Here is a 27,526-nt window from a genome sequence, read left to right as displayed (position 1 = left end):
GGGCCTTCTGGAAACTCCCTTGTCAACTCAGCCAGCCGCTGCTGACTGGCCACCTTCAGAGACCCCCTTCCCCACACTGGCCACTTAGATTCCGGCCTTGGCAGAAGGCCACCCCTCCGGACACCCACTGATTTAAAAGAGCCCAGGGGTCTGGCCCTGACTTAGGGCTGTGGTGGGTGTGCTGCAGGCTCAGCTCGACAGGTGCTGTGGGGCAGTCTAGGGTGGCCCGCAGGGTGGGGTGTGTGGGGGTGATTGGGGGATTCTTGGAATTCCAAGAGCTGGGAGCCACAGCACTTTTGATGGGATGGGGGCAGGGGGTGCTGAGGTGAGGCTGGTTTCTGGCTGGACGGTGGTGGGTGGAGCTGAGGGAACTGAGATCTTTGAGACAGCGACACCTGGTGCAGAGAAAAACCCGCAAGCTCGGGGGTTGGGAGAGCGCTGAACAAGGCCTCAGAGGTGCTCCGCCATCTCCCCCACGCTTCCTGCCAAGTTCCTGTGGCGCCGCGGTTCCCCACCTCCTGCTCCCATCGCCCTGTAGCTCGGCAGGTGCAGTAGGCGCTCCGAGGAGGAGGCCCCTTAGCTTCAAGGAACCCGCGTGGGCGGGGTGAGGAGCGTAGTCTTCCTACTGGCGCCGTGAAGGAGATCGCGATGCGCCGGAGGGAAGGAGGCTGCGGGCGGGGAAGGACGGAGGGCGTGCGGGGAGGGAGAGGAGGGGCTTGCTCGGGTGGGGGCCCCGAGGCGGGGCCGGGAGGGCCGCCTGGAAGAGGAGCTCGGGGGCGAAGAAGGCCGAGGAGAAAGGTGGGGCCGAGACCCCTCGGGCTGCGCCTCTCGTGGGCGTGGCCAGCCAGGGCTGGGGGTCCAGGGAGGACTGAGTTTCCCTCTCCCGCCGTCCTCGCAGCCCCGGGAGGTGCAGGGGCATCGCGGGAACAGCCCCGGTGACACGCGGCCCGGGGTCTTCACGAATGCCCGGAGGCGCCGCGGGCCAGGAGCCAGCCCGACCTTCCATCCCCGCAGACAGCCCCACGTTCCTCCCGGCCCGCGCCTTTCGGGGCCGCCCGTGCACGCGGGCCCGGCTCAGCGGCACCCGGGCAGCAGCTGCTTCCATGCGCCGGCTTCCTCCGGGGCTGCTCCGTGCCGGCGGCAGAGGGAAGCGCTGCCGCGGGCGGGCGAGGACCGGGAGCGCCTGAGGAGGCTGCCGCGGGCTCGGGCTGCGCGTTCGGGGCGGAGGAGCTGCCCGGGACCTCGCGCCAGGGGCCAGGGGTCGGCCGCGCTGGGGTCTGCGCTGTGCGGCGCGGCGGGCTCTGGGCGCCTCCTGGCGGCCCAGCCTGGAAGGCGGCGCCACGGGGCGAGGCTCGTCCGCTCCCACAGGGCGCCCTCCGGAGTCTGCGCGCTCCCGCCCGGCGGTTGCTAGGTTGCCAAGGGGCGTGAGGCGCTGATGGGTGGGGTCCGAGCGAGGTGGGGTGTCGGGTGTCGTGACGATTGAGCCTGCAAGGGCGGACTCTGCGGTGTTCTCCATATCGACAGCCGTGCCAGGAGCCCGGAAGTGGGTCCGCACGAGACAGAATAGACTACACTCAAACTCTAGGGGAACCGTTCATTGGGCTTGGCCACGAAGGCGGGTCCCTGCCGACGCAGTGATTGGATGCATGTCCGGCCAGCGCGGTGATTGGGCGCAGGTCTCGGCCAGCGCGGTGATTGGGCGCGGGTCTCGGCCAGCGCGGTGATTGGGCGCAGGTCTCGGCCAGCGCGGTGATTGGGCCCGGGTCTCGGCCAGCGCGGTGATTGGGCGCAGGTCCCAGCCGGCGCGGTGGATTACGCGCCGGACCCGGCCGGTGCCATGACTGGGCTCAGGTCCCAGCCGGAGCGGTAACTGGGTGTAGGTCCCAGCCGCCGCACTAGACCCGGCCTGTGCGGTGATTGGACGCAGGTCCCCGGCCGCGGCGGCGGCGGGCGATCCGAAAGAGGCTGGTGCTGGCTGTATGGGGAGGCGGCGACAGCGGGTGGACCTCGCGGCTGGGGCCCGGGCCCGGGCCTTGCCTGAGGCCATCGCCGCGTTGAGTCGGTCGCTGCCCTCGGGACCCAGCCCCGAGATCTTCCGCCGCGCCAAATTCGACCGTCCGGAGGCGGTGACGCTCGCGCGGAGGGCAGCCGGGCCGGGTGGGGTCCCGGGCCCTCGCAGGGAGTTGGGCCGGCTCCGCTGACCGCCCGCTTTTTGTTTTCCGCAGACCTCTGCGCTCTGGCAGCTCCTCTATCGTGTGCTCTCGCCACTCCCTGCGGGCAACGCCTTGGCCTCGCTCGCCCTGGGTAAGCCCCGCTCCTGGCCCCGCCCACCCGGTAGCACTGGCCCCGTAAAGCCCCGCCTTCCCCAGTAAGCCCCGCCCCGGCAGGCTCTGGCCCCCAGCCAACACTGACCCCGTTTGCTCCTCAAAGCTCCGCCTTCCCCATTAAGCCACGCCCCCGGACAAGCCCTAGCTCCACCCCCTTGGGTAGCACTGGCTTCTGCTCCTACAAAGCCCTGGGGACGTCCCCGTTGGCCCCCCAGTCTCCTCATCCTGGTCTGAGTTGCAGCTCTCCCACTATCATCTCTTCTGAACTAGGCCTTGAGCTTCTGCTCAAGTGACCTGTAGGGGGGTCTCTGGAGGGATCCAGGTGGTGTCACCTCCAGGTGGGTGGTCCCCCTAAGGTGGTGGTCTTCTGTCCTAGAGGTCCAAGCCCGCTTGGTGAAGTCAGCGCTATGCTCCCAGGGCTACCCGAGGCTGGCACTGGCACAACTACCTGAGGATGGCTCGCAGGGCAGTCGGGAGCTGCTGCTGGCTCTGTCCTGGCTCTTGGCCCGGGGACCTGTGCCCGAGCATATGCTGGCCCAGGCCCGAGTGCCTCTGGGTGACGAGATGACTGTGTGCCAGGTGCGTGTGGGTGAGGGTGAGCCGAGCCAGCCCTGGTCTCAACTCCTGGGGCCAGAGCAAGGGCAGGCCTGGGTCAGCCCCCTCTGTGTCTGCTTTGCTTCTCAGGGCAGTCCCATGAAGGGTTACCCAGCTGCCCGGCTGAAAGCACAGAGGCTCCCTGTGCAGGGAGCACCCGTTATTTTTGGCTGTGCCTCCACTACCGTCTCCATCCTGGCCCTTCCTGGGGGGGCAGGGTGGGGTGGGAGCAGGGCCTGACCCTTGCCCTTCCTGGGGGGCAGGGTGGGGTGGGAGCAGGGCCTGAGCCTTGCCCTTCTCCAGTGTGAGGCCCTGGCCAGCCCTGGCCCACCTGCACCCCACATGGAAGCAGAGGGTCCTGTGGATGTCCGCCATGTGCAGTGGCTGATGGGAAAGCTGCGGTTCCGGTGGCGCCAGCTGGTGTCCAGTCAGCAGGAGCAGTGCACCCTCCTGAGTAAGGTAGAGCTGGCACAGGGCGTCCACTCAGGGGCTGCGTCCCGTGCTGCAGGCCACCAGCTGCCGGTCCCTGCAGCCTGTCCCGTGAGGCCCGGCACAGGCTTTTGGCTGGATATGGGCCTTCCTGCCCTGGGCTTACCCAGAGCCTGAGCCTGTGGTTCCAGGTGGTCCTTGTAGGGGGCAGGGCTGGGCAGGGAGCCCAGTGGGGTGGGCAATGGTGGGCAGAAATGGGTGTCAGAGAGCTCACAGAATTTGCCTTCTTGTTCCCCAAAGTTACCAGCGGCCTTCTGGCTCTGTGTCACTAAACAGTGGGATGGGGTCTGTGCCGTGAAAGCCACTCCCTCCTGGGCACTGGAGGGGGAGGAAGACAGCCCGTGCTCCCACCACATCCTGGTGGGGGCTGACTTGGGGGGTGGACAGCTCCTGTGGGGTCCTGAAGGTGGTAGGGGCTGGCTCAGGGACACAGGTACCCAGCGGCGTGTCCACTGTGAGGCCAGCGCTGACAGGTGGGTCTGTGGCAGCAGCGGATTCCCACCAGTGCGGGACTCCTTGGAGACCCCCCATCCCACCCTTGCAGAGGGTCTGTTGCTCAGCTGGCCTTTCCAGGGACCTCTCACCCCGTCGAGCCTGGCCTTGGCACCAGCTGCTCTGCCTACTTATGTGCCTACCTGTGACCCTCGGTGCCACCTTCCAGCCTCCCTTTTTTGGGGAGCCCTCCCCATTTCCCTAGATCCAAGCAGTCGTTCATGTCCCCACCGTGAGCCTGGCTGAACTGCTGTGCCTGTCCGGGGGCTGTTCCTCCCCCGATGCTGCTGGGGAAGCCAGGGCACCCTACTCCAGTCTTGCTGCTTAGGAGCCGGGCGGGGTGGGGAAGGCCATCAGTGAAATTGCCTGGCACCTGCCCCCCCGCAGGAGGCCCCAGCGGTGCTGAGGGTTGTTCTGCACCCAGCCCAGCCCTGCCAACCTCAGGCAAGGAGTGGCTTTCTCTGAGCCCTCTTTCCTCATCTGTGAGGTGGGTCCTGATGGCCAACCTCCCTGGACTCATGGAGACTCAGCATTCGGGGAGGTGCATGACTCCCACTCAGCCCGGGCTCTGCACTGCCTGTTGTAGATTCACCTGTACACGCGAGGCTGCCACAGCGACCAGAGCCTTGGCCATCTGTCTGTCACTGAAGCAGAGATGCTCAGGGACCCAGAGGGAGGCCAGCAGGTGAGGGCGGGCAAGCTGCTGCGGGAGGGGGGGCTGGGGGCGCAGCAGGGGGACTGCCCAAGGTGGGAGGGGCCGGGGGGGGCAGCTCTTGGGCCTCCAGCGGTGGGTGTCTCTGCATGTCCGCCACTGATCATTGCCAGCCTGGGTGACAGACAGGTCCTCTGGGCCTCTCCTAGCCTCATGGGCCACTCACCCTTCCCTTCCACAAATCAAGACGTGGTGTGGGTGGGGGCCCAGGACGCAGGAGCCTGGGCTGGGCCGGCAGCTGGCTAAGGGCAGGCTGTTGGAATAAAGGAAGACAGATCTCAGGTGTGAGCTGGTGGTGTTGGCGTCTCAAGCAGGTCTCACCTGGTGTGTCGGGGGTACCTGGGGGTGTGGGGGGCTAGCCCACACTAGGTGAAGGGTTGCCACAGGGCTGACTGTGGGAGGGGACAACTGCCCTTCAGAGCCCAAGGCCGAGCCCACATGGGGTGTGCTGGACCGAGCCTGCCAAGCTGGAGACTCCATAGGCCCTGGAGACTTGCAGGCCCCGTTCTGCTTGCTACACCGGGACCACCCAGGGGCACAGCGCTTTCTAGGCAGGCCTGCCCCAGGCGACGGGGGCTGTGTGGTCCCAGGCAGATGCTGAGCCCTGGATACCATAGACCTGGAGAGAAACCTGGCTCTGAGCCCCAGGTGGCCATGTGACCTTGGGCAGACAGCACCCTCCTCTGCCTGGGGCTGCTGGAGCACTGACCCAAGTGTTAGGGTTGACCTAGCCCCAGGCATCTTCCCCAGGGATGGCCGCTTCCTCTCACCCTGCTGCTGGCCTTCCATCCTCATCCTTCTTTCTGGGGGTCTGCCCGCCCGTCATCACTGGCTTCTTGCTCTTGTCTGGCTTGGTTTCAGGGGATAGGGCAGGGCTGGCTGCCACTCTTCTTATTTATTTTATTTTATTTATTTATTTGAGACAGAGTCTCGCTGTGTCGCCCAGGCTAGAGTGCAGTGGCACAGTCTCGGCTCACTGCAACCTCTGCCTCCTGGTTTCAAGCGATTTTCCTATCTCAACCTCCTGAGTAGCTGGGACTACAGGCACCTGCCACCACGTCCGGATAATTTTTTTTTTTTTTTTTTTTTTGAGACAGAGTCTCGCTCTGTCGCCCAGGCTGGAGTGCAGTGGCGCGATCTCGGCTCACTGCAAGCTCCGCATCCCGGGTTCACGCCATTCTCCTGCCTCAGCCTCTCCGAGTAGCTGGGACTACAGGCGCCCGCCACCACGCCCGGCTAATTTTTTGTATTTTTAGTAGAGACGGGGTTTCACCGTGGTCTCGATCTCCTGACCTCGTGATCCGCCCGCCTCGGCCTCCCAAAGTGCTGGGATTACAAGCGTGAGCCACCGCGCCCGGCCTAATTTTTTTGTATTTTTAGTAGAGATGGGGTTTTGCCACGTTGGCCAGGCTGGTCTCGAACTCCTGACCTCTGGTAATCCACCTGCCTCGACCTCCCAGAGTGCTGGGATTACAGGCGTGAGCCAACAACTTGGGCTGGGCTCTGTACTGTCCTGAGTGACGGGCTGGCACTGTCCTGCTCCAGGTGCCTATGGCCGGGCAGGAGGGCAGAAGCTCAGGGCTGGTGTGACCTCTTCTTCCAGGCTCAGTCCCCTTTCTCTGCCTCTTCCCTCTCCAACCCCGGAGACTTGGCCCCTGTACCTCATCCCAGGCCTGCCCAGGGGGACCTAGGGGTCAGAGGCAGATGGCCTGGCTCCTGGCCCCTAGTCTTGTGTCTGCTGGGGCGTCCTGCTCGTGGCAAGGGCCTGTGGGTTCCAGCTCTGCAGCCCAAGCCTGGGGGATTGCATGCCTCACTCATGGGCTTACAGGGCCCAACCCCTGACGCCTGCCTGGCCCCTGGTGCCAGCTGGGCCTGTGTCCCTGGCTGAAGCCGGGCTGGCGCCCACCCAGTCAGCCTGCACTGGCATTGGCGGTGCTGAGGCAGCATCTAGGCGTCCTGGTCTGCCCCTGGCCCTACCTCCCTTGTAGAGGCGGCTCAGCGAAGCCCAGGCTTCTGGCCTCTGGGACCCCTGGGTTGGGGCAGAGCAGAGGCTGCCCTGGCCCCAGCCTGCTCCTGCCCAGTGCCTCTGTGGGACCACCCTCTGTGGTGGGCTGGGGGTGCCTGGAAGTGAGGCCCCGCTCTCTCCCCGAAGCTGTGTGCGGCACTGGCCAGGTGGACTGGGGCCATGGCTGGCTTCCTTCCAAGGTTTCTAGAGCGGGAGCCGCCCAAAACCTGGACCTGGCCTACCCAAAGTGCCTGCACTCCTCCTGCACTCCTGGGATGGGTCCCAGAACCTTCTGGAATGATCTATGGCTGGTATGTGAGCGGCCAGGTCTGCTGCCGGGTGACTGGGCAGCTCCCTTGGATCCTGGTGGGGCCTCAGCCTACAGCCTGCTCTCCCCTCTTAGGGCGGTAAGTGGGGGAGGCTGGCAGAGCAGTGGAGACCTCAGGACTTGGGGGTGGGTGGGAGGGGGTGGCGAGGGGGTGTGTTTGCCCCTCCTCTCCTGCCTGCTCCCACCCCTGGCCCTTAACTTCTTGGGAACTGTGGTGATTACCTTCTGTCAAGTGTGTTTAAGCGGCTGTCCCCATGGTGGAGGTCTTTGCTCTTCTCGTGGCCTACCTGGGTGGGCAGGTGGGCTGCAGCCCCTGGCACCAGCCTGCTCCAGCTCCTACACTGCCCACAGACCTCCCTGTCCTCATATTCTCTGACCGCAGGCCTGTCTGCCTCTGCTCTGCTCCGCCCCAGATGGGCTGGGCTGGGCCTGGTGTTCAAGGCCATCCCTATCTGCCCCCCAGCCCACTGCTGGAGTCCCAGGCCCCTGTAGCCTGCTCCACACTCTAGGTTCCCGGGGGAAGCAGGGGTAGAGTGGGGCAGGATTCAGGTGTAGAGGGCCTGTCCCCAGCAGGGATCCCCCTGCCCTGGGGCCCAGGGTCACTGGTACAGATAGCCCATGAGCGAACCTGGGAGGCCTTCTGTGTGTGGGCAGAGCAGCTGCTGTGTCCTGGCCATTCTCCAGCCGCCTGTCTGGGCACACTGTGGGCAGGTACCTTTGTGCAGGGCCATGGGGCAGGCAGGGCGGGGTCTTCTGGCCCTGCCCAACCCTTCGCTTGGGAATGTCAAGTGTGGCTCAGCTCTGCCTTCTCTGCCACCTGGGTCACCAGGCAGACTCCTCACTGCCTTAGGGGGTCCCTGAAGTTACAGGGAATGGGTTTTCCCTCCCCCAGAGCCTAGCTTGCTCCTTCCTTTGGGGCCTCCCTGTCCGCCTGCAGTCCCCGGATACAGTCCCCATTCAGTGAGGGCTGTGGGGCAGAGGTCTAGGCTTGAGAGGCACCTGGACTCTGTCCCTGACCTTGTTGGACTGGCAGTGGGGCTGGTGTGGGGGACAATGGGTGTCCTTAGAGCGGGGGGGCAGCTCTTGCCTGGCAGGCAGGGCCTGGCCGTGCACTGGTTGGGGGCTGCCCTGCATTGCAGAAAGGACAGGTGGGCTGTGGCATCCGCACCATACCAGGGTGCCCTGCTCATCGCTCTGGCCAGAGAACCTGGACGCAGGCAGGGGAGGGCTGCAGGGGCGGGGCGTGAGCTAGGCGTTGGGCCGGGTGTTGGCGCTGGATCCAGCTGGGTCCAGCTGTGCATCCGACTGTCTGTCCATGGGGTCCTGTGTGAGGTTCTAGCCCAGCTGCCGTTTGCCTTCCAGCTGCTGCGGACTCTGGAACATGAGAACCAGCGCCTGGAGGCCGTCCTGGCGTGGCGGCGCACTGAGCTGGTCTTCTGGCGGTGGATGGTGAGGAAGCCCACGCATCCCTCTCTTGGCATCCCTTCCCACAGCAGCCCCCAGGTGGGGCGTTGGGGATCTTCCTGTTTTCCAGACAGGAAGAGGGGCTTTTAGGGAGGCCACAGACCTAGCGTAGGCTCTTTCTAGGACTTCCGCTCGCCTTCAGGGAGGCCCACTGCTGCCCCTGTCCTCAGCTCCGTGGCCTTCTAGAGTGTGGCCTTTGTGCCTCCCTGGACGTCATTGCTGCTGAGATGGTGGCATCCAGCCCGCTGTGGGACCTGGGGGACTACCACTGCCCTCCGTGCCCTCTGTCCCTCTCTCCCCTTGGCTTGGTGCACGCTGTTTCACTTGGGTCTCTGTAGGACACGGTCCTGGGCACCTGTTCCCTGGAGGTGCCTGCTGCAGCCTCACAGCCCACCTTCCTGCCCTGGGTCCCTGAGCGTGGGGGTGGCGAGTTGGAGCTGGTAATGCGGGAGCTGCAGGCACTGGAGGAGGAGCTGCAGGAGGCTGTGGAGCGCAGGCGGGCGGCCTGGGAGGCCAAGGTGAGTGCCAGCCTCGCTCTGGGCACCGGCCCAGCCCCACCTTCGGGGGGTGGCGGACCTGAGGGCGCTTTGGACTTGTTGAATCCTACAGTTGCATCTGATTAAGCATGGCAGGCGACACACATACAAGCACGCACTGAGGGAGCAGGAGGGCGCTTGGTGAGGAGCTGCAGCTGCTGCCAGACGGCCCCCGCCCCTCCTGCTGGAGATCTGCTCTCTGATTCTTTGCATGAGGGAGGGAAGCCCGTGCTGTGTGGGCCCTGCTGCTCCCATGCCTCCGCCACATGTGCATCACACGGTGGTCACTCCTCCACACCTGCCTGGGACCCGTCTAACTTCCTGGTGGCCACCTGGGTCTCCACCCCAAACACAGAGCCGCCCTCTTGCCTGTGCAGGTTCATGGCTGTGAACACGGGGCTGGGTTGGCTCCATCTGTTTTCTTTTTCTGAAGAGTTTTAACTTAAATTGCAGGCACGATTTTCCCCTTAAAATCTTCAGTAAGCCTCTCTGAAGAGCATATGGGCGTTTCCTGCATGCCTGCAGCGCCCGCGCCTGAGTCTGGGCCCAGGGAATGCCAAGGGGGCCTGAGACCAGTGTCCTCGAGGGACAAAGCCACTGCCATTGTCTCCCACGCAGGCCGGAGGCTGTGGACGGGGGCCAGAGTGGAGTGCTGCACGGCGGGCCTCTCGGGAGGCTGTGGAAAGGGAGCTGGGAGCTCTACAGCGGTGCTGGGAGCAAGACAGTGGCCCGGCCCAGCCCCATGGGCCACACCGGCTGGTGAGACGAGAGGATGGGGCAGCAGGGGACCGGGACCTGCGGGCAGCTGAGGTGATCAGGACGCTGAGGAGCCAGGAGGCCTGCCTGGAGGCGGTGCTACGTCGACTACAGGGACAGTGTCAGCAGGAACTGGCCAGGCTGGTGGGAGCCCTGCCTGGCTTCATCTGGATCCCGTCACCTGGACGCTGAGGGCCTGTGGACGGGCCCTTGTGTGGGAAGCCTGCCCTGGCCCAGCCCGGCTGGGTATTGGAGGAGCAGAATCCAAGGCCAGGTGGCCTCAGGGACGATGCAGATGCAGAGCCCACATCACATGCTCGCTCCAGGGGCTGGGACTGGGCTGACTCTGGCCAGAGCCCAGGCCTGTGGCCAGAAGCACTGGGGACAGGAATGGCCGGTCCCTTGAGGAGGTTGTGACAAGCTCAGCCTGGTGGTCTGGAGGGGAGTCGGAAATAAATTGTAGCGGCTTTCCTGCCGCTGGCCCTCCCCCTGCCACCCTTTCGGGTTTCCCTGTTTGGGGGTGGGAGCGTGGAGGAGCCCCTGGGCAGTGGTGGCCAGTGTAGGGCTGGCCAGGTGCTGGAGGACATGCATACCCCAGCACTGGTGAGTGGCAGGACCACGGGGAGGTGGCACAGTCCTCCCTGGAGCGGGATTATCTTGGCCCCACCCCCCTTCATTTGGGTTCCCCCTGTGGGCCCGGCCCTGGGCTGTGAGCACAGCTGCCCCCCACTCCGGCCATGGCTGTGCCTGGTGGGTGCGCCGGATGGGAGCCTGGGGCTGTGCTCCTTCCCGGGAGGTGGTGCTCCGGGTGGGGAGGCACGGCATGGACAGAGGGGCTTTGTTCCAGAGGCTGCCCAGCAAGCTCAGCTCAGCCGTGACAAAGAGCCATCTGTGTCCGGGGTACGTGCCCCAGCCTGGCGGAAGGAGGCCTCATGGCAGCCCCCCGCCCCCCACCAGCAGGCACAGGTGGCCCTGAGGCCTCCAGCCCTGCCTGCCTCGCCAGGCTCCCCTCTCTTCTGGGGCTGTAGGACTCTGACCTGAGGCGGGCAGACGGGGGGGCTTGTGGGGCCACCTCCAGGCTCCTGCCGGCCCTGCCCCGAGGCCACGTCCCTTCCCCCTGCCAGAACATTCTCTCACTGGGGCATGTGCCTGAGTCTCAGCCTGTCTGGGCCTCCTTGGTCCCGGGGGTGGACACGCCTAGACTGCCTGCCTCCCCATTCCGGTGCACCGGCCCCAGGAGCGCCAACACGGCCTCCCTTTCAGGAGCACCTCTGGGCAGGCTGGGGTGGGCACCGCTGCTTGGTAGCCCGGCTCTGACCTCACAATCTTGGCATCTTAGTGGGTGTCAGGTGGGCAGTTGGCTGCGTGAACCTGGAATTTGGGGCTGGAGAATGGAATGTGAGAACCCAGGGTGTGGGTGGGCTCAGCTGGGGTGGGAGGCAGGGCGGGGTGGGAGGCAGGGCAGGGCAGGGCCCCAGGGTGCGGTGGACCCAGGGCTGGTGAGGGGCCTGGGTCTGAGGCCTGAGCCTGGGCCTGCACAGTGGTAGGAAGCACAGGCAGGGCAGAGGGGATGGCTGGCAAGTGGGGGTGCGGTGAAGTGGGGGGTCTTGGTGGCTGAGTAAAGACAGTGCTTCCAGACGGAGGGGCTTATCACCTGTGCTGCTGAGGGACAGGGCCGGGGGCTGAAGATCATGCTTGGGGTGGGAGCTGCACACCTGACAGCAGGGGATTAGGGGGGCCACGGAGGAGGACACCAGGGCTGCACTCTCACCAGGTCTCCAGGGTCTTGCCATAAACTGCAGCAAAGACGTGGGACGCTGGCTGCAGGGGGTTTGGGCTGCAGCTTCCTAAATTTGGGGCCTGTATCTTTTTAAAATGAGCCTAGGATTTGTTGTAATCAGGGAGGGTAACACACAGACGCAGGAATGACCGTCTTGTAGGAAGAAAGTTCTTTTATTCACAGAGAGTGGGGGCTGCTCCACGCAGCTGGGTTGTCGGGGCAGAGGAATGGGCAAGATGTCAGCATCAAAACTACAGAAAAAGATGCACTTTGTGCAGTGGTACATACAACAGCTACCACGACCTCAGCTAATAAAAAAATGTGGGCCTTGAAGTGGGGGACCCATGGCTTGTCACGCTGGCGGGGGGCACCAGGCTCCGGGAGGCACTGGGCCGGAGGGGGCGCTGGGCTGGTGGGGGCGCCAGGCTGGAGAGGACACCCAGCTGGCGGGGGTGCCGGGCTGACAGGGGATGTTGGGCGGGCGGAGCCCTGGGCTGGTGGGGGCGCTGGGCAGGTTGGGGTGTCGGAGGGGACCGCCGGGCTGGAGGGGGCACTGGGCTGGTGGGGCGCTGGGGTGGAGGAGCTCTGGGCTGGCAGGGGTGCCTGGCTGGAGGGGTCGCCAGCCTGGTGGGGCCCCGGTACGAAGCCGGCATTGTGATCAGAGTGTGCTCCAGTGACTTGGAAAGCAGACACACCACTGCCAGCCCTGTAGTTTCAGGGAAGAGGGAGGAAAAGGCCTGGATGTTACTGGCAGGGGCCATATGCACCTGGCTCCATGTCACCCCTGGGAGATGGGCTGGAGCAAGGCCTTGCCAGTGTGAGAGCAGAAACAAAGGGCAGTAGAGAGGGAGGGAGTTCGGGGCCTTGCCTGTGGGAAAAACCTGCTGCTCATGACCCCAGAGTACAGGAAGTTCAAGAGCCGTTTAGCCACAAGGTCCTATTAATTTAACATCTCCCCATTAACTGAAGGGCCAGGACCTTGCTGTGAACATTCTCCTAGGGCGTGGTCATTGACAGTGAGGGGCAGAACTGCTAGGTGGGCGGCTAGGTGAGCGGCTGCCGGGCACTGAGGAGATGCCTACTTTTTTTTTTTTTTTTGAGACAGAGTCTTGCTCTGTCGCCCAGGATGGAGTGCAGTGGTGCAATCTCGGCTCACTTCAAGCTCTGCCTCCTGGGTTCAAAGGATTCTCCTGCCTCAGCCTCTTGAGTAGCTGGGACTACAGACACATGCCACCATGCCCGGCTAATTTTTTGTATTTTTAATAGAGACTGTATTTCACCGTGTTAGCCAGGCTGGTCTCAATCTCCTGACCTCGTGATCCGCCTGCTCGGTCTCCGAAAGTGCTGGGATTATGGGCGTGAGCCACTGTGCCCGGCCCCACTGCTGGTTTTTGATAGAATCAAGTTGCTAAAGAGATCTGAGCCTGGCTGCAGAAAGCCTGGGCCCCGGGACTGCACCAGCAGGAAGAGACTTTGGGAGAAGCCAGCCCCAGGAGGGCGGACACCCTAACACTTACCCGAAGGAGAGGGACCGGCAGGCCCGTCCTGGGAAGTAAAGCCAGCACCCTGGGCCCGTGGACGAGGGGTCTTAGCTGAGAGCACAACGCACGTGGGCCAGGGGCTCCTCCGAGGACGGCCTCATCGGTGCCCTTTGTGGATGGGGCCTTCTACTGAGTGGCCCTGCCTGGCGTCACCCTTGTACACATGGGCCAGGTGGGCAGGCGGCTCCTGTCCTGCATGTAATGGAGAAACTGCAGCCCTCGAAGATCCTGGAGTGTTCAGGAACTAGTGGAATGTGGCAGCCACTGTCAGCCCCTCCCTGCAGTCACTTCTTGGGGTCTGTGTGACAGCAGCTGGCATTATCCTCACTGAGGGGTCCCAGTGATTTCTTTACAGCACCCCTTGGTCAAAAGGAAAACCCAACAGTTCTGTTCGTTAGGGCCAAATGTCTTGAGTATTTATGTCCTAACAACTTAGTAGCAGTTTTGGGGAAACAGAAGTCATATAAATTGAAAAAAAAACCCTTAACTTAATTATTAAAATAATTGGGATTACTTACTTATAGCATGTCTGGGTCTGTTGGGGTCTGCACGTTTTTGCAAACCTTAATTAGATTGGACATCATCACCTGGATTTTCTGATCCACATTAATTTTTGCCTGGTATTTGCTTTTGATCACAGCAACTGCTGTGAAACCAGCTTTGCAAAGAGACACCAACGCAAGGAAGGTGCAACCCACTGCTGAAACTCTGGGCTCTTTTTTTTTTTTTTTGAGACGGAGTCTTTTTTTGAGACAGAGTCTTGCTCAGTCGCCCAGGCTGGAGTGCAGTGGCGCGATCTCGACTCACTGCAAGCTCCGTCTCCCAGGTTCATGCCATTCTCCTGCCTCAGCCTCCCGAGTAGCTGGGACTACAAGCGCCCGCCAACACGCCAGGCTAATTTTTTTTTTTGTATTTTTTAGTAGAGACGGGGTTTCACCATGTTAGCCAGGGTTGTCTCGATCTCCTGACCTCGTGATCCGCCTACCTCGGCCTCCTAAAGTGCTGGGATTACAGGCGTGAGCCACCGTGCCCGGCCGAGACGGAGTCCTTGCTCTTGTCCCCCAAGCTGGAGTGCAGTGGCGCGATCTTGGCTCACTGCAACCTCTACCTCCCGGGTTCAAAGGATTCTCTTGCCTCAGCCTCCCGAGTAGCTGGGACTACAGGCGTGGGCCGCCATGCCCGGCTAATTTTTGTGTGTGTGTGATTTTAGTAGAGACGGGGTTTCACCATGTTGCCCAGGCTGGTCTTGAACTCCTGGCCTCCCAAAGTGTTGAGATTACAGGGGTAAGCCACCATGCCTGGCCTGTTGTTTTTGTTGTTGCTGTTTGTAGATTCCCTTTATGAGATTAGGCATGTTCCCTTTGCTTTCTAGTTTGCTGAGAGTGTTTATCAGGGATGAGTGTTGAATTCCGTCAAATACTTTCTTTGAATTGATTGAGATGATCACATGGTTTTCTTCTTGAGACTAATCTGGTGGATCACATCGATTTATTTTCACATGTTGAACCAGTCTTGCGTGTGTGTGTTTTTAGTGCTGCTTGATTCTATTTGCTGATAATTAGTTGAGGGTTTTTGGGTCATCTTGGCATTGGTGGCTGTTGATTGTCTTTTCTCTTGCAGGTTGGATTTCCTGGTCCTTCACATGCAGAGTAATTTTAGATTGTCTCCTGCACATTTATTTATTTTTTTTTTTTTTTGAGACGGAGTCTTGCTCTGTGCCCCAGGCTGGAGTGCAGTGGCGCGATCTTGGCTCACTGCAAGCTCCGCCTCCCGGGTTCACGCCATTCTCCTGCCTCAGCCTCCCGAGTAGCTGGGACTACAGGCGCCCGCCAACACACCCGGCTAATTTTTTGTATTTTTTTTAGTAGAGACGGGGTTTCACCGTGTTAGCCAGGATGGTCTCGATCTCCTGACCTCGTGATCCGCCCGCCTCGGCCTCCCAAAGTGCTGGGATTACAGGCTTGAGCCACCGCGCCCGGCCTCCTGCACATTTAGACATTATGTTATGAGAATGGTCTTATTTAAATCCCATTGAGAATGTTGGTATTTTGTTTTGTCATGCAATCAGCCTAGTTGGTTTCAGGCCACAAGTTCAGATAGGCTCCTGTGGGTCCTGCCTTCCATGTCGGTTTTGTTTTCAAAGCCTTTGCAGTGGGACTCAGATCTGTCCTTCGTGTGCACTGCTCAGTGGCCAGTGTGGGACGTGGACAGTGGGCTGTCCTTTTGTTCAGTTCTCAGCCGAGGGTTTAGACTTGTACATCATGCATGGCTTGCACTACTTCATGGGGTTGCTTTATTTTATTATTATATATTTTTTGAGACGGAGTCTCACTCTGTTGCCCAGGCTGGAGTGCAGTGGTGCGATCTTGGCTCACTGCAACCTCGGTCTCCAACCTCGGTCTCCCAGACTCAAGCAATTCTGCTTCAGCCTCCCGAGTAGCTGGGATTACAGGTGTGTGCCACCACGCCCGGCTAATTTTTACATTTTTAGTAGATGGGGGTTTCACCATGTTGGCCAGGCTGGTCTCGAACTCCTGACCTCAGGTAATCCGCCCGCCTCGGCCTCCCAAAGTGCTGGAATTACAGGTGTGAGACACCACGCCCAGTCCATGGATTGCTTTCTACTGCTTCTCCCTGCCCCCCATCTCTCCAGCGACACGGGACCACATCTCCTGGGGCTGGAAAGGAAGGCTCTTCTGCCTCAGTGTTTTAGGTGCTTGTAAACCCCATGCCTTGGTCGTGGCTTTGGTGGGATACCTAGGGGCTGGGGCATCAGAGAATGGAGAAGAGTAAAACAACAACCACTACCAAAAAAACCCGTCCTCCCAAACCCTAACATCCGCCGGGGCATTCTCCCGCACCTGGGAGCATTAGGCGACCTTTTTCTTTCCTACCCCATGTGCCAGGACTAGAGAACTTCTGGAGCTCTCTGTCCTCTTCTGGCTTTCAGGCCGTGTTGAGTCCAGGCCCGGGGATACAGGAAGAGAATCTGGAAGTTCACTACCAGTTGGGTGGTGCCTCAAATTCTGGCTTTTCCCCCAAATCTGGTGTCCCTTTACCTCTCTGACCCTCAGTCTCCTCCTATGTCAGAGGGAAGTGACAGCAGTTCTGGGAAGGAGGGCAGGCAGGCAGAAGGTGCCCTCGGGTTCTTCTGTGGCTCACACGGGATGGACAGGATGTGGGTGGACGGGCTCAGTGTCACCTCAGTGACAAAATGAAGCCCAAGTCCCCAAACCGTCGCTTGCCTCCTGGACGGGCTGGAGAAGAAGGTGGGGGCCGCTCATCATTCCTTTCCTCTGCCCCGAGAAGAAACCCGGGAAGACTGGATTTCTCCCCAAAGCGGACAGAGGGTGGCGCGGAGGCCCCGCCGGCCAGGCCAGCGCGGCGCCTACGTCCCTGCCAGCTCCTGGGCCGGTGGGCCCGTCTGGCTGAGTGGGGTCGCTCTAGGGGACGGCAGCGGAGTTTCAGGGCGCGGGAGGCACTGGGCGGAACCCTGGGATTCTGGGCGGTGGGTGAGGAGGGTGGAGACGGGACTCCGGGTCTGGGGGTGCACGAGGGCGCCCCGCTCCCCAGAGCCACCAGTCCTGCGCGCCGCCGCGCGGTGCTGTCGCCGTGGCAACCAGCGCTGCGGAGGGGGCGGGGCGCCGGGACCCGCGCGCTCCCAAGTCCCCCGGTCCGGCGGGGCTCCAGGGCCGAGGGGCGCGGGGCGGGGCCTCTGGGTCGGGGGCGGTGCCGCGCTGGCGGGGGAGGGGCGCGGCGGGAGGAGCCGGCGCAGCCCCGGCAGTGGCGGCAGAGGCTGGGCGGGCGGGCCCGGGAGCGGCGCAGCATCTGCGGGCGGCGGGGTAGGCGCGGGCGCGGGCGGGACTGGCTGGGCGCGCGGCTTCGTCCGCGGAGGGGGCAGCAGGCCTGGGCGACCCTGCACCTCTGGGCCGTGGGGACTGTGGGGTGGGGCGGAGGCCGATGCGGCAGGGGTGAGGCCTGGGGCCGGCGGGGTGACGGGGACCTGGCCCTGCGTGGGGAAGCCTCGGGGGGACAAGCAGAGACGCAGCCTGCTGGGAGCGGCCCAAGCTCTGCACCGGCCCGCGGCGGGAGCTCAGCAGCCTCCTCCCGCCCCTCCTCCCGGGGGCTCCGAGGGGTGGTTCTGGGGCGGGGGTCCTAGCGGGGCGCGGGCAGTGAAGGGCCTGGAGGCCCCAGAGTCTGTGCCAGGTCTGAGCCGCGGGGCGTGGGGGGAGGAGGGGCCTTGGCCAGGGCCCAGGAGACCCAGGACAGGTGGGCCTGGGGCCGGGTCCCTAGGGAGGGGTGGCCGGGCCCGGCTCTGGCTTGCCCGGGTAGGGGCTCCGCTAGGGGCTGGAGTCCGTTCCTTCGCCAGCGCTGAGCCCCTCGGCCCTCCGCCTGCATCTGCCAAGTGGCTGAGGATCGAGCGACAGCGTAGTGGGGCAGAGGGGCCGGAGGCACGGCCGGAAAGGGTGAGCGGCTGCGTGGCTCCTCCGCTATTTATTTGGCCCTGCCACGCGTGGAGAGGGAGGAAATTCTCAGGCTGCGGCTGCAGCTAGGAGAGGCCCAGGTGGGCCTGGAATGGGCCCAGAGAGGGCTTCCTGGGTCAGACGTGTAGACCCAGTGGACGTGAAAAGCGGGTGAGTGTCCCGGTGGGACCTAGAGCGCGGGGAACCTTGGAGGCAGGGGCATGGGCTGAGGACCCCCAAGGCACCCTCTGCGCGACCTGTCAGAGCTCCGAGGGGTGGGGGTGTCCTGTGTGGCTGTGGGGATCCTGGGCGGCGGGTGCTGGGTGGGGGCAGGGGTGGGAGTGCAGAGTTCAACGCTTTCCTGGATCAGTGGGGCCTGCGGTGTCACCAGGGCAGTCCGAGCGCCCGACTGTCACGGGGACATTAAATTTTATGCCTTTGTCTAGACAGGCAGTAAACGGAGCCCCAGGCCTGGGGCTGTGGAGGGGGTGAGGGGCTGGCTGGGAGTGAGCCTGTCAGTGACTTTGGGGTGAGTGCGGGCGTGCGGGCCTCCATCGTCACCCAGGTGTGCGCAGGCCCAGGTGTGGGGACTCTGACAGCACGGCCATGACGACCAGTGCCAGGTGTGTGACAGAGGTGCAGGGGCCTGTGGAAGCCCGACGGGCCTTGGTGGACGAGCTTCCAGAGATTCGAGGGCAGCCACAGGCATCGCCCTGGGGCACAGGAACAGAGCAGGGTTGCTGTGCCGGGGCAGAGGGTGGGGGAAAACACCTCGCCAAGGCAATGCGGAGCCATGGGGAGCAGGGCAGGCAGTGGCCTTGCGCCCAGGATGGTGGACAGGAGGGGAGACCGAGCCTGCCCGTGCAGGGAGGAGGGGCGTGGGGGCTGCCAGGCAGGGGCGGGGAGGCTCAGAGAGGCTTGTGTGAAGGATGCATCGGGACCTGGGTGACTTTCGGTCCGGGATCAGAAAGCCTGGGAGGGCCGGGGCCTCTTTGGGTACTCCAAGAGCAGAGGGGCAGGCCCACCTCCCTGCCCAGTGCGGCGGCGGGGAGAGGGTATGCCCGGAACTCCGCGGAAACGGCCTGGGGCCAGCAGCGCGGGCGTGGGGTCCGGGCCGCCGGAGCCAGGAGGGAGGGCGGCTCGGGCCCAGCAGCGACAAACCCCCCCGGGCTCCGGGAACGCGCGCGGCGGGCAGAAAACGCGTCCGTTCCGTTTCCTTCCTGGCGGCGGGAACGAGGCCCGGGTGCTCCGGAGAGGCAGCAGCGCCCTCTGGAGGCCTCGCTGTGGTTCGCGGCCGCCGGTTCGCGCACGGGCGCAGGCGTGCGCGATGCCTCGGGGCCCCGGCGCGGAGACCGCGCCTGGTGGGAAGCACGCGGGGTGGGGGGTCGTCGGGGGAGACCGCGCCTGGTGGGAAGCACGCGGGGTGGGGGGTCGTCGGGGGAGACCGCGCCTGGTGGGAAGCACGCGGGGTGGGGGGTTGTTGGGGGAGGCCGCCCCAGCCCGCACCTTGATCTTGTCTCCTCCGGTCTCCCCAGGTTTCGAGCTCGCCGAGCCGTGCCGCGCCATGCCCGCCGGCTAAGCGTCGCAGGGCCTCGTCCCGCCAGGCGTGGGGGCCGCGCGCGCCCAGGCCGGGGCCCGGCGGCCGACCATGGTGCTGCCGCCCCCGGACCGGCGCCACGTGTGCCTGACCACGCTGGTGATCATGGGCAGCATGGCCGTCATGGACGCGTACCTGGTGGAGCAGAACCAGGGCCCGCGCAAGATCGGCGTGTGCATCATCGTGCTGGTGGGCGACGTGTGCTTCCTGCTGGTGCTGCGCTACGTGGCCGTGTGGGTGGGAGCCGAGGTGCGCACGGCCAAGCGCGGCTACGCCATGATCCTGTGGTTCCTCTACATCTTCGTGCTGGAGATCAAGCTCTACTTCATCTTCCAGAACTACAAGGCGGCGCGGCGCGGCGCGGCGGACCCCGTGGCGCGCAAGGCGCTGACGCTGCTGCTGTCGGTGTGTGTGCCCGGCCTGTTCCTGCTGCTCGTGGCGCTGGACCGCATGGAGTACGTGCGCACCTTCCGCAAGCGCGAGGACCTGCGCGGCCGCCTGTTTTGGGTGGCGCTGGACCTGCTGGACCTGCTGGACATGCAGGCCAGCCTGTGGGAGCCGCCGCGCTCCGGGCTGCCGCTGTGGGCTGAGGGTCTCACCTTCTTCTACTGCTACATGCTGCTGCTGGTGCTGCCGTGTGTGGCGCTCAGCGAGGTCAGCATGCAGGGCGAGCACATAGCGCCGCAGAAGATGATGCTCTACCCGGTGCTCAGCCTCGCCACCGTCAATGTGGTGGCCGTGCTGGCGCGCGCCGCCAACATGGCGCTGTTCCGAGACAGCCGCGTCTCGGCCATCTTCGTCGGCAAAAACGTGGTGGCGCTCGCCACCAAGGCCTGCACCTTTTTGGAGTACCGCCGCCAGGTGCGCGACTTCCCGCCGCCTGCGCTAGCGCTGGAGCTGCAACCGCCACCCCCGCAGCGCAACTCGGTGCCGCCGCCGCCGCCGCTGCATGGCCCGCCTGGGCGCCCCCACGGGTCCTCGCCCACGCGTGACCCCCTGGACACGTGACAGGGCCCGCGCAGCCCCCGGGACGCCCCTGGGGCGCAGAGACACCGGGCTGGCTCGGGGCGCACAGTTTGCATGGGATGGGGTGGGGGCGGGCTCCCCTAGGGGCAGGTGCCTCGAGTGCCCGTGCCTGGGGTCCCGCGGCCGCTTCTTCATCTCAGGAATCTCTCGGACCGCGGATCCTCAGCCCCTGCTCCACCAGCCCGCCCCAGCGCGTGGGTCCGTTTGGGAGGTCTGGGCCGGAGCAGAGCAGAGGCCGTCCGGCCCCTGCCTGCTGGGCCACCCGGGTTGGAAGGGAGGGCATTGTGGGGGGAGATCTGCTCCTTCGGTGGGGGCCTCTGGCTCAGATTTGGGGCCAAGGAGGCCTCTGTCATTTTAAAGACTCGTGTTTACAGTTTTGTATCCAAGGCCGCACTGCTTTGCCTGTTCCTGTGTCTCTGTCTTTACCAGCCAGGCTGGGAGGCCGGGAGCCAGGAGGAGTGTGTGGAGGGTGGGGGAGATGGTGGCGTCCAAGTGCCGGATGCTGGTGAGGCTGGGCCGCTCCACTTCCTCTGGGGCTCTCAGGAGTTCCTGGGGGCCACTGCCACTCTGTCCCAGGGACAGCTCCTCCAATCCAGCTTTGGTGTTCCCACTTCTCTTCCTGGGATACCCTGACCCCCATCTTCCCCCAGCCCCCTGGGTGTTCTGGCCCCTGCTCCCCTCAACCTCAGGCATGACAGTGTCCCCCACATCCCTGGTTTCCTCCTCCCCCACCGTGGAACCTACCTTCCCTGTGGGCTCCTCCAGCCCAGGACAGCCACAGCCAGATGGAATCAGGTGTTCCCAAGTTGATGTGGCAGCCCCAGGTGGCAGCCCCAGGAGCAGCATGGAGCCTGGCCCCACGTTACCATCCTGGCCTTGCCCCAGCACGGGAGCTGGCAGCCCGTGGCCCAGGCAGCACCTGCCCTGAAGCCCATCTGCAAGGGGTCTCTCACCTGCCTTCCACCTGGGCCCCTGCACCTGTGATGTGGCCCTGGGTATCCACCTGGCCTGGGAAGGTCCATAGCATCTGGGGAGGGGCCCTTTATGAGGCTGCTAAAAGGATTGTTTGAGGATGCCTGCTCCATGAGCAGGTGATGGTCACACACATCTCACATGGCACAGTTCACTGCCTGGACCTCCGCTTCCCGCATTTCCACGGCCCAAAGGCAGCAAGGTTTTGCCAGCCAGGGCTAAAACCATCGAGAGGAGGAGCTGGCTGCGCAAGCGGGGTCCTCCCCAAGCGCACTTCCCAACAACTGCAGCAGTTAAGGGTGTGGCTGGTGACAGCCCCAGCCGCACCCTGACCCCACACAGTCCTCATCCCCCAGCTCCAGGCCACCTGGGGTCTGACCTTTGAAAGTTGCCTGCCTTCCAGGCAGCTGGCCTCAGGACCTCTGTCCTCAGGGTCCCGGGAAGGGAGACTACCTCCCTGTCCAGGTCAGACGTGGCCGGCGCTCCGCCCAACTCTAAAACCGTGCCTCGGCCCCGCCTCCGACCATATCCCCAGCAGCCCCTCCGAGCCCCGAGCGCTGTGCGTGGGCACGGGGAGCTGGCCTGGGTAGGTCCGAGGTGCCCTGCTCTGGGCTGTGCCCAGACCACTAATGATTGTGTTGGGCAGTGGGAGATCTGCAGGCTCAGGGGGGCTGGGGGGCCGGGGAGGGGCGGTGATGAGCGGCCGTGGAAAGGCCTCAGGCCTGGCATGGAGAGAGAAGAGGGGCCGCGGGAGTTGCGCGGGCCAGTGGGAGGACCTGGGCCTTCTTGGGAGGGTGTGGTCTGGAGTGGGGGGCAGTGGGTGAGGGGCGAGCTTCATTCTGCCTGTCTGGGCTGGAGCCTGTTTCCTTCCCAGGCTGAAGCCAGTGCCGGCCCCATCCTGCCTGAAGGGTCTCCTGGGTGAAGATGAGTCCACAACCCTCTTGGCTGTGGCACCCGCAGCAAATCTCATGGGAACAGACGAGCAGCGTGGCCGTGGGTGAATGGGGCTGAGGGGCTCTGGGCTTCTGACATCCTGCTGTGACCCTTCCTGAAAGCCCATGGTCTCTTCCCTGCTGGCTGCAGTCTGGGAGGCATTGGGCCCAGCTTGGCCTGTGAAAGCTGAAAGCCGAAAGCCCACATCCCCTAGTCAGATGTGGGATGGCCGCCGCTGGTTTAGCTACTCCCCTAGTTTAGCTACTCTCAGGGCAGTGAAGGCCCTGGGGCTCCAAGACCTCCCCAGGCAACCTTGCCCTGCACACGCCCCACTCCTCCTGGCCTGTTCAGGGGTGGTCCCTGGTCTCTGTGCTCCTTGGCACAGGCCAGTGCCCTCTACCTCTGCCACCATCACATCCCCGGCAGTGGAGGTCCAAGTCCTGGCTGTCCCCCACCTCACCAATGGGGCCAGGGACCCTGGCTCTACCCGCTCCGACTTGGTTCAATGGCCCATCGCCCCTGCAACTGACTCTGAGGGCATTGGAGCAGACATCGAGCCCCACCCTGCCCAGGCCCACGCCTGGCACCCGGTTTCCACGACGAGGCGCAGCCGTGGCTCTGATTGTGGCAGGGCTGGGAAGCAGGGGCCTTTGTCAGGCTCATGGCCTCTGGCATCTCCCCTGGGAACAGGATGGGGGCCGGGCCGCACTCCAGCCTGCCCTTCCCGAGTTTCCTGAGGTGTCCTGCGATGGCCAGATTCGATGGAGAAGCCAGCCGGCTCCCTTGTCCCCTCACTGATTCCTGGTCAGTATGTGAGTCCTGATGCGTGTCCACTACCCGCTGGCCCTGTGCTGGGGCCTGGTGCCCAACCCAGGCAGAGACGTCTGGGGACAGCCACACTTTGTGAAGACATTGTCAGGTCACTCTGTGGAAGTTTGAGGTGAGCCTTTCCAGGGTCACCTTGCCATGGAGGACCCAGGCTCAGCCCATCTTTCTTCACCATCTGGGTGGGTTGGTGATGGAGCCACAACAGCAGCGAGGATCACATTGTCTCAAAACATCGTCCGCGTGAGGGAAGGAGGGACGGCACTTCCTTTGGTGCCTCCCTCTCCTTGGGAGGAAAACCCTTCTCAGAAGCCCCCAGAATGTGTCTGCTCAGGTCCTGTGGTCCAGAGCTTGTTCCAGGACAATCTGTACGCTTCCGCTGGCAGGGGACATGGGTGTCATGACTGGCCGCCTGCCCACAGGGGAGCCCGTGGTATTACGGATGCCCCAGAAGACACGAGACTCATGGGTCTGAGACAAAGGGCCTTCTTTCTCAGCACGAGCTTCAGCTGTGGCTTCTCTTGCCTACAATCCCGTGGGGGCGATGGGAATGCCTGGTGATCCAGCACACACAGCTGGCAGGAGCCCACCCTCCCTCTGCCATTACCCAGGAGGCCCCAATGTGACATCAAAAAGACTCTGCAACTTGGCCCAGGTTCACATTCTGCAAAAGCTGTGAGCTTGCAAATTGCCTTTGATCATATAAGAGCCATCATGGTGATGAATTTCTTTCTACATAACGCCAGCACATATTTAACCCCTCACACGGAGCAACGTCCAGTTTAACCTGCATGGCAGCAACCCAGCCTCCAGCTTTGTCACACCCAGCACATGTCAACAATTCTCTTCCTAGGTGACTCCAGCAGCACAGCCTGGCAGCTCCTGAGCCCTTGGGAAGTTCTGCAGCTTGGCTTACCCAGGGCTGCCCTGGCGAAAGCCCCAGCCACTCTCCTTTACTGCAGAGAGCGGAACCATGTCCCCCTTCATCCCCCTAGAATGGTAGGGCTGGGAGCTGGGTCAGACTCGCCTCCACCTGCTTATGGGAAGAGACGTCGGAGTCTAATCACAGACACAAACAAGATCAGTCACCCAAAAAGATAAAATATGCTCGAACTTCTGACCCTTCATCTTCCTTTCAGAGCACACTCACATTTTCTATAGGAAAACAGCCTCATAATAATAAAAACTCAGTTTAGCGAAATTGAACTCACTTATCTTAAGCAATAAGAAAGCCAAACATTTTTGGATTCGTTTTATGCAGTAAAATAACGGAGATGCACTAAGTGGCAACCCCAGAGGGAAAAGTCATCCGAGTCACTGCCAGTGCAGAACGCTGGCGGAGGCTGCAAAGCCACATTCTCACCTTGGCTGAAACCTGGGTGGCTTCATTTGTTGCAAAAATAAGGTAACTGCCATTTAACCAGAGAAAGATGAAGGGAAAAAACACCCCCCAATCAGAGGATGTCAGGGAGGGCCACGGTCCTTGGGGCTTGGCCTGCAGGCAGGCCCCAGCAGCAGGGCTAGGGCTGCACTGGGGGTGAGGACCAAGGGTGCAGAGGGTCAAGAGGTGGGTGAGGAGAGGGTAGAAAAGGCAGTGAGAAGGTGGGGGGACACCAGAGGGAGGCAGACGGGGGCAGGAGGAGGAAGGGGCCTGGGTGCCAGAGGGAGGTCAAGACAGAGGGGGAGGTGGTCAGGAGTGTTGCCAGACACACGGCAGTCCCCGGCCCATGCCCACCCCCGCCACCCTGCATTGGCACGAGGTCCCAGATTTCCCTGGGACAGTGCCGCCTCTCCTCACTCCATGGCAGATGTGGAATGGACTCCGTCCTCTCAGGGCTGGGGCAGCTGCCAAGGAAGAGGCGTTAACATCACGCTGTCTCCCAAGAAAGAAAACCATGGTGGCCGCCGTGCTTTGAACACTCGCGTCCCCTCCAAAACTTATGTTGAAACATAATCCCCAATGCAACAGGCTGTCCATTTTGTGTGGCTATAATAATACCACAGGCTGGGGAATTAATTTACAAAGAAAAGACATTTATTTCTCACAGTTCTGGAGGCTGGGAAGTCCAAGATCGAGGTGCCAGCTCTGGAGAGGGCCTTTGTGCTACACCAGCTCATGGTGGAAGGTGCAGGGGCACAAAAGGGTGAGAGATAGAGAGGGCCCAGCTTGCTTTCGTACCCACCCACTGTGCAGATAGTAAACACGCCCCAAGATAATGACGTTAACCCCTCCACGAGGGTGGAACCCGCCTGGCCTCATCACCTCTTAATGGCCCCATCTCTTTTTTTTTTTTTGAGATGGAGTCTTGCTCTGTCACCCAGGCTGGAGTGCAGTGGCGTGATCTCAGCTCACTGCAAGCTCCACCTCCCAGATCCAGGTTCACGCATTCTCCTGCCTCAGCCTCCCAAGTAGCTGGGATTACAGGCACCTGCCACCACCTGGCTAATTTTTTGTATTTTTTTTTTTTTTTGTATTTTTTTTTTTTTTTTGAGGAGTCTTGCTGTTTCGCCCAGGCCGGAGTGCAGTGGTGCTATGTGGCTCACTGCAAGCTTCGCCTCCCGGGTTCACACCATTCTCCTGCCTCAGCCTCCCGAGTAGCTGGGACTACAGGCGCCTGCAACCACGCCCGGCTAATTTTTTGTATTTTTAGTAGAGATGGGGTTTTGCCATGTTGGCCAGGCTGATCTTGAGCTCCTGACCTCAAGTGATCTGCCTGCCTTGGCCTCCCACAGTGCTGGGATTACAGGTGTGAGCCACTGCGCCTGGCCACCCACCTCTTAATATTGCCACAGTGGCAATTAAATTTCCACATGAATTTTGGAGGGGACACTCAAGCCATAGCCCAGGCTAGGATGATGGTTGTGCTTGTCAACGTACACATTCGTTTGCCTCCTGGCAAGTCTGGGCAGGTGGTCCAGGCTGCCAGGACACAGGTCCCTCCTACTCGTGGCCCCTGGGTGTGGGTCTTGCTCTCACAGGTCAGGCTCCGCCATCAGGGCTCAGCTGCAGCACAGCCAGGATGGAGGAGGTTGACGGGGCATGCTTTTGGGGTCTCTTTGGGATGGGTCCCAGGAGCTGGCACGAGGCACCTGCCCACACTCTGCTGCCCAGAACTTAGACATGCCAGTGCCCTGAGCTGCCAGGGAGCCAGGAAGAGGAACCTGCCTTTGGGTGCCACGTGCCCAGGTGAGGCTCTTTTACTGTGAAGAAGGGGAGCCATCCTGTGTTGCTGCACCTTGGTAACTTACTGGATTTTTCAGTGTTTTCCTCCCAAGCGTTGCCCAAACCTGCATCCTGCCCAGTAGTGTGAGAGCCCCAGGGGCCACCTCCTCACTCACACATACCTGCTACTGGCAAATCCTCTGGACAAAGTGTAATGCTGCAAAATTTTACAAAACAGAGTCACCCTTGATGGTCATAATGGCCGAGAAGGAAAACTCACGATGACGGAAGCCATCAACTGGCGAAATTTGATATGGATGAGCAGCGGCCTGTGGTTCAGGTCTTCATAGTAAAATTTATGTGGGGGGAGAACTTTTTTTTTTTTTTGAGAGAAACTTGTGTTTAATGGTAAAGCTTAGCCCACCCCACCACCAGGAATGGCGTGGAGTAGGGACAGGCAGGGGACCCCCATGGAGCCTCATGTGGCGAGGATGAGGAAGACGACCACCAAACAGAACAGCCCCATGGCCTCAGACACAGCAAAGCCCAGAATGGCATCGGAGATGAGCTGCTGCTTGAGAGACAGATTCCTGGCATAGCCAAACACTGTTCCAATGCCAGCCCCTAAGCCAGCCACACCGACGGGGGCTGCCCCAACACCAATAAACTTGGCTGCTGTGTCAACGTCCCAGGAGACAGCTCTGGTCTGGAACTCCCACCTGGCCACCTGGCCACCTGGCGTGGGGAGCGGCTGTAGGAAGGCTGTTTAGATGAATTTTCTGGGCTGTTCAAGAAGGAGACAGACACAGCCTGATTAGACCCCTGGTACAGGAGCGGACCAGAGCTGGAGAGATGGGTAATGCCCCGGGGGTCTGCATTTTCTGTCTGCACTCCCACTGCCCTGCAGCCCCTGCTGGCCCGCAGCACTTGCCCGGCTGAAGGTGACCTAAGGTGACCGACTCACTTTTACTCATTGCTTATGAAATAAGCTCAATGTGGAGATCATCAGAAACGTGTTTCAAACTGCGTGAGCCTCGAGGAAACCCTTCTCCTGCCCTCATGAGTATCCGCCCCTGGGGGTGCTTTCCCGGAGAGCTGGTCTGTGCTGCGTTCCCACAGTGAACACTTTCAAGGCTGCTGCGAGAAGTTGCACAGAAATGGCTGGTGGGCCTGGAGGGGATGGTGAGGCGGGGTGGGCCTGTGCACCGGATGCCAAATCCACAGCACCGGGAGGCAGTGCTCACTGCAGGGGCCACACAGCAGGTGTGTGCTGGTCTCCCACCTGAAACCTGCACCTGTGGGGTGCACCTGAGTGACCCCCGCCCCCCGGGGCGTCTCTAGGATGCTCCTAGGAGGAGAGGCTCCACGCCTGGAGGGAGACAGGTATCACACAGGTGTGTGGGGTGGAGTGTGACGCAGGGAGGTTGGGGCAGGGCCACACAGAGAGACCCCACTCACGCAGGCCTTGGGTCAGGGTAGGCCTCACCAAGTGATATTATGTTGGGACTAGACCGTGGCCAAGG

At 62.4% G+C, this 27,526-nt stretch overlaps 2 protein-coding genes, 1 long non-coding RNA gene and 1 pseudogene across 9 annotated transcripts; 2 read left to right on the top strand and 2 right to left on the bottom strand.

The window, feature by feature from the left end:
- The first annotated feature begins 428 nt into the window (after nt 1-428).
- On the top strand, nt 429-10,190 carry TEDC1 (tubulin epsilon and delta complex 1). Of its 4 annotated transcripts, none has more exons than XM_058429771.1 (9): nt 429-604; nt 2,226-2,304; nt 2,745-2,906; nt 3,225-3,380; nt 4,489-4,587; nt 6,820-7,026; nt 8,310-8,396; nt 8,750-8,929; nt 9,566-10,190. In XM_058429771.1, the coding sequence occupies exons 3-9, from the start codon at nt 2,856-2,858 to the stop codon at nt 9,893-9,895; spliced, it is 1,110 nt and encodes a 369-aa protein (XP_058285754.1). In that variant the 5' UTR covers nt 429-604; nt 2,226-2,304; nt 2,745-2,855; the 3' UTR covers nt 9,896-10,190. The 4 variants fall into 4 exon arrangements, with proteins under 4 accessions (XP_058285754.1, XP_058285755.1, XP_032035488.1 ...); XM_058429772.1 differs by lacking the exon at nt 429-604 and adding an exon at nt 740-798 and having other exon boundaries at nt 2,704-2,906; XM_032179597.2 differs by lacking the exon at nt 429-604 and adding an exon at nt 1,799-2,126 and having other exon boundaries at nt 2,704-2,906.
- Nucleotides 10,191-11,639: 1,449 nt separating this feature from the next.
- On the bottom strand, nt 11,640-13,792 carry LOC131381569 (uncharacterized). 2 transcript variants are annotated; one of them, XR_009210405.1, is made up of 3 exons: nt 13,543-13,792; nt 13,001-13,384; nt 11,640-12,189 (listed from the first exon to the last, which is right to left on the bottom strand). It is a non-coding gene; the product is annotated as an uncharacterized LOC131381569 (long non-coding RNA). The 2 variants fall into 2 exon arrangements; XR_009210404.1 differs by lacking the exon at nt 13,543-13,792 and having other exon boundaries at nt 13,001-13,535.
- Nucleotides 13,793-16,675: 2,883 nt separating this feature from the next.
- Nucleotides 16,676-20,483, top strand: TMEM121 (transmembrane protein 121). Of its 3 annotated transcripts, none has more exons than XM_032179596.2 (2): nt 16,676-16,697; nt 19,023-20,483. In XM_032179596.2, exon 2 carries the CDS (start codon nt 19,136-19,138, stop codon nt 20,090-20,092), a length of 957 nt encoding a protein of 318 aa, XP_032035487.1. In that variant the 5' UTR covers nt 16,676-16,697; nt 19,023-19,135; the 3' UTR covers nt 20,093-20,483. The 3 variants fall into 3 exon arrangements, with proteins under 3 accessions (XP_032035487.1, XP_032035484.1, XP_032035486.1); XM_032179593.2 differs by lacking the exon at nt 16,676-16,697 and adding an exon at nt 16,796-16,866; XM_032179595.2 differs by lacking the exon at nt 16,676-16,697 and adding an exon at nt 17,274-17,658.
- A 5,998-nt stretch (nt 20,484-26,481) lies between these two features.
- Nucleotides 26,482-26,881, bottom strand: LOC116456213 (ATP synthase F(0) complex subunit C1, mitochondrial-like; annotated as a pseudogene).
- Between the last annotated feature and the right edge of the window lie 645 nt (nt 26,882-27,526).

The sequence above is a fragment of the Hylobates moloch genome, unplaced genomic scaffold (assembly GCF_009828535.3).
Source record: "Hylobates moloch isolate HMO894 unplaced genomic scaffold, HMol_V3 SCAFFOLD_16, whole genome shotgun sequence".
NCBI classification, from domain to species: domain Eukaryota; kingdom Metazoa; phylum Chordata; class Mammalia; order Primates; family Hylobatidae; genus Hylobates; species Hylobates moloch.
This window is presented reverse-complemented; position numbering and strand designations above follow the sequence as displayed.